Source organism: Myotis davidii, unplaced genomic scaffold (assembly GCF_000327345.1).
Source record: "Myotis davidii unplaced genomic scaffold, ASM32734v1 scaffold135, whole genome shotgun sequence".
Taxonomy (NCBI): domain Eukaryota; kingdom Metazoa; phylum Chordata; class Mammalia; order Chiroptera; family Vespertilionidae; genus Myotis; species Myotis davidii.
This window is the reverse complement of record NW_006289813.1, coordinates 12,546,411-12,551,851: the sequence shown is the minus strand read 5'-3', so window position 1 is coordinate 12,551,851 and position 5,441 is coordinate 12,546,411. Positions and strand designations below refer to the sequence as shown.

General features: G+C 39.0%; 1 protein-coding gene across 1 annotated transcript in view; it reads right to left on the bottom strand.

Annotated features, from left to right (window-relative positions):
* GOLPH3 (golgi phosphoprotein 3) overlaps positions 1 to 5,441 on the bottom strand; it is a 19,605-nt gene that overhangs the window by 5,574 nt on the left and 8,590 nt on the right. Inside the window, exon 2 of the mRNA XM_015563102.1 lies at positions 2,718 to 2,832. Coding sequence (XP_015418588.1) covers positions 2,718 to 2,832 — 115 coding nt within the window. The remainder of the gene's footprint in view (positions 1 to 2,717; positions 2,833 to 5,441) is intronic.

Here is a 5,441-nt window from a genome sequence, read left to right as displayed (position 1 = left end):
CTATTTGTTATCTTACTTCTATCATTGACAGTCCCTCTAGGTTGTGGGCTGCTTGCCTGTGTTCCTGAGAAGCATCTACGGTACCAGTCTATAGAGTGTGTTTTCTTTAGTGAATTACCGGTATGTTTACCGGTAATAAACTTGCACTGTTTTATGTATATGTTTGATTACATACAGCCTTGTGACAGTTTTCCTGCATGTCATAAGCATTTGAATATAAATTAAAATGTTAAAATCAAATCTGATATTGTTTTACCTTTTATTTGGTGTGTGGAAGGTGTGCGGAAGAGGGGGTAGTCTTATACAGCGAGTATATAACAAACTCTGTATTTTGAGTGGAAATGTTAGGGGGTCGTCTTATACGCCCAGTCGTCTTATACGCCGGCAAATACGGTACTCCTGTAATCCCTCTGAATAGGAATGCTTCCCTCTTTCTGTCTCATTCTGATCCTTCACAGGCCTAAACCAAGTTCTATTTCCTCCTCCAACTACTAAAGCTCCAAGGACTTCTTCTTGAGTTCCTTCACTTTCAGAGAACCCTATTGTTAAACTCTGTGAGTCTGTCAGATGCCCCAAAGGCAAAAGTGGAAGAAGGCTAACCAGAGAGGGTTGGCAATGGGTGGGCCACAGTGCTATATTGTTTTGTCATGTGTTAAGTAAGTGGATTTGTGGGTTCATATTACTTAGTTTTAAACAAACAAATCCTCATCAAATGTGCAAGGTAATTTTAAGATCCCTTCAAAAGAAATTATAAATTATCCCCAATATCAAAAGCACAAAGAAGGGAAAGAATTCAAGTTTTTCCTTACTGAATGAGGTAAAAAAACTTTACCAGATCTACAAGAAGGCAGTCAAAAACAAAATTTCAAAATTATCAAAATGACCTGTGAATAAGTTTGATTAGCTAGCCAGTGTTGCTCAGTGGTCAGAGTGTCAGCCCACACACCTAAATGCCTCAGGTTTGATAAGGGCAAGTACCTGGGTTGTGGGTTTGCTCTCACATTCTCCCCCTCCTTCTCCCCCTTTCCCCTCTGAAAAGCAATGGAAAAAATAACCTGTGAAGATTGTTTTTTAATCTGAATGGCTGGAAGTATTACATACCCCCCCCATAAATCCCCTCCAGCTAGCCCCCATCCCAGGCCTTCACCACCCTTCTACTGTGAGGATTAACAAACAAAAAAAGAATACACCCTGTCCTAAATGTAAGGTGCCCATTGTTGCCCTCTTAGCTAAGAATGTAATATGTGTATTCAATTTTTAAATAAACAAACATGCAAAACTCAAAATTTTTTACTAATAGAATATCCTCATAATAGGGACTATTATTTGAGAAACTGAGAGAAATGACATGTTAATTACTGATCTCTGACAAAGTCCACATGTTGTTTAAAACAGTTACTTTAAAAACAAAACAAAAACAGTTACTTTAAGCAGCAATACATTTGAACATGAAATAACAATACATGTACAGCTGAGCCTTGAACAATGCATGGGGAAGGGGTGCTGAACCCTGAGCAGTCTAAAATCCACTTATTACTATTGACCAGATGACTTACTTATAACACATAAAGTCAATTAACATGTATTTTATATGTTATATGTATTATATACTGTATTCTTACAATAAAGTATGCCAGAAAAAGAAAATATTAAGAAAGCCATAAGAGCCCTAACTGGTTTGGCTCGGTGGATAGAGCGTTGGCCTACGGACTGAAGGGTCCCAGGTTCGACTCCGGTCAAGGGCATGTACCTTGGTTGTGGGCACATCCCCAGTAGGGGGAGTGCAGGAGGCAGCTATTCGATGTTTCTCTCTCACTGATGTTTCTAACTCTCTATACCTCTCCCTTCCTCTCTGTAAAAACACCAATAAAATATATTTTAAAAAAATAAAGTCTTAAGAAAGAAAAAATACATTTACAGCATTTATTGAAAAAAAACATCCACATATAATTGGACCCATAGGGTTCAAACCCATGTTGTTCAAGGTCAACTATGTGCAGAAGATATGTTTTATATAAGAGTAGTAGAGAGGAAGAACAAGGTAACTTAGATCCTATACAGAAAGAGCTCTCTATCTAGAAGATTAGACAAATACACAAATAACTTAATAGTAGCATTAGTGCTGTCAACCAAATATTTCAGGTTCTTCTCCACTACATTCACACCTTCCTAGCTCCTTAAACTTAGGGGAGGCCATGTGACTTGCTCTGACTAATGAAATCTGAACCATGTGTCATTTCTGAGCAGAAACTGAAGAGCCTGAGAGATCTGCCATGCTCATCTTCCCTTCCCAACAGTAACAATGCTCAAGATGGTGACAGTCCCACTGCCTGCCAAAGTGAGAATGAAGTGGCTTGTGACTGACCAACAGATGAGTGAGAAATAAACTATTATTTTGAGCCATTAAGGTTTTGGGGTTGTTACCACAGTTTAACCTAACCTACCCAGAATAAGGTGACATGAGGTAATTCTGATAAAGAATGATGGGAGCTCTAAAGAATAATATTACATTTCATTCAACAGCTGCTCAGTCTTGTTAAAAGGCATGAACTTTTAAAAACACTATTTTCCCCATTCAGTCACTAACTTACAACTTAGACCAAATAACTAAACAAACTCGTAGCTATTGTGTCTAAGTTCCATTCGAAAGGATTTTAAACTTTCACAAAAAAACTTTTGAACATAATTCAAATTCTAGTTTATACACAGAAACTCACCACTAAGTAATTCGATCCAGTTCTGGACTGTTTCTGCAGGCTGAGTCTCCTTAACATGCTTTAGAGCTTCATCAAGAAGAACATCCCCTGTTGGGGCATCAGACTTACAGATCACCTAAAATGTAAGCAACACGAATAAAATAACCCACTGATACCTTTTCTCTGACTTGATCTCTTTGAATGAAAAACTTAAATAATTATGTAAGTAATTCTTTATGGCTAAAGCCCCAAGTGTACTTGCAATAGCAAAATTCAGATTTTAAATTAATTCTATATTAAGAAAATCCGGTATTTAACCTAACCAGATTAGCTACAATCATGAATGAAAGTAATCTTAATTAGTAAAGCAAAATGCTAGAAGATACTAACTGTAATTCCTTTCATTACTAAACCTTGGGCTATTTGACCCAGAAATTCATTTTTTAAACATTTATTAGTTGCAGAAACAATTATATGTAACAATTCTGTATATGAAAAAGGTGGCATTTTACACCAGTAGAGAAATAACTTTGTCAATGATTATTAAAACAACTGGCTGATAAATTAGCAGTAAAAATTAAGTAAGACATGACTCCTTAGAGCTTATACCACAATAAAGATTTAAATAATGAAATATAATTGTGAAGGTGAGAAAGGTTTTTTCAAATTTCTTACAACTTGAAGAAAATACCAATAGGCTTAATGACAAAACATTTTTAAATATTACATTTTTTTTCTAAACTATATTGGGATATAGAATCCACCTTAACAGTGGAAAAATCCAGTTGGGGAATGAGACAGAAAATTACTATACTGCTTTAGTCAAGTAGTAGATCTCTACAGCCTTCATTCATGTTCTTGCTGCCTAAACAACAAATTTCTAGTGTAAATTCTATAATATCAAATGTGAATCTGTTAGCTATTAAAATATTAAGAAATTTAACAGTATTATTTTTTAAATATAACAGTCCTCCTCTTAAAATCTGTCCTCAACAATGTGTCCTTTACTTTTTTGCTCAAAAAAGGTAACCTTCTTTTGAAAGATTAAAAAATATATACTATATCTATTTGACAATGTGATCCAATATAAATATAATAAGAACCACAAAGCTATTTTTTTCATTTTAGTTACATTAAAAAAGGAAAAGATACAGGTAGAATTAATTTTAATATACTTGACTTAACCCACTACAGCCAAAATATTATTAACATGCAGTAAATATTCTTAAATTAAGATATTTGATAGAACCTAGACACAGACCTAGAGACAGAACCTAGAGACAGAACATGGCAAAAGATCCTGGACAGAAACTGGCAACAGAACCCAGAAACAGAACCTAGCGAGAGAACCTGGCTGAAGAACCTAGACACAGAACCTAGAGACAGAACCTAGCGAGAGAACATGGCAAAAGATCCTGGACAGAACCCGGCTACAGGAATTGGCTGGAGAACCTGGATAGAACATGGCAAGAGAACCTGACTAGAACCTGGTGACTGAACCTGGCTGGAGAACCTAGCGAGGGAACATGGCTACAGAACTTCGCTGGAGATCCTGACCAGAACTTGGCTAGAGATCCTGGCTAGGCTGCTGATCAACTGAACGTTGTCTCCATGTCATTCCTCCTTCGCAGACTCTGTCCACACCTTTGGGGACCCCTGGACCTGCTGGGGTTGGACCCCAGCACTCTCTCACTCTCTCACTCTATCTACCCCCTTTCTCTCTCTCTACAAATCAATATAAACATACCTTTGGGGGAGGATTAAAAAAATAATAACAAGACTAAACTCCATTAGTATGACTCACAATGGATTTAGCATTCTGAATCTGGCTTATGCCTACTTTTTCATATATCTCCAGAGTCATCTTTAATCTATAGGATAGCCACATTCAAAGAGTTTGTTTCTCAAAGATCCCAGGCTGTTTCTCATGAAAATATTATTCCTTCTACATGCAACTTTTCATTCCATCTCTACCATTCTCATACATATTTTTCTGGTTTGTTTCACTAATCCTTACATTTAGACATATCCCAGAAAAATGTATCATCCTGATTTATGACTTTTTAGCTCCATATATCCCATCATTATATTGTTACTAGAGGCCCGGTGCATGGATTCATGCACCAGTGGGGACCCTCGGCCTGGCCTGCAGGGATTGGGCTGAAACTGGCTCTCGGACATCCCCCCCCTAGGGTCCCAGATTGTGAGACCCCTCCTGCAGGAGCAGCCCCCAGGACCAGGACACCCACTGGCTCCTCCTCCCTCCTTTCCTGGTTTGAGGCGCAGGTGAACCATATTTGGGTTGAACAGTGCCCAGCAGCAACATAACCCATGGCTGATTCCACAAGGAATTGGGTTCCCTACTCTACTGCTTGGAGTGTCTGCCCCCTGGTGGTCATTGCATGTCATAGCTACTGGGAGGAATGGTTGAACAGTCAGATGGTCACTTAGGCTTTTATATAAATACTAGAGACCCAGTGCACAAAAATTTGTGCACTTGGGGGGGGAGAATGAGGGGATGTCCCTCAGCCCTGCCTGTGCCCTCTTGCAGTCTGGGACCCCTCGGGGGATGACCACCTGCTGGCTTAGGCCCGCTCCCTGGGGGGGATTGAGCCTAAGCTGGGAGCCAGACATCGCTCTGGCAGTCCAGGAGCCCTTGAGGGATGTACACTTGCCAACGGGGAGCAGGCCTAAGCTGCAGTCGGACATCCTAAGTGCTGCTGAGGAGGAGGGAGAGGCTCCCGT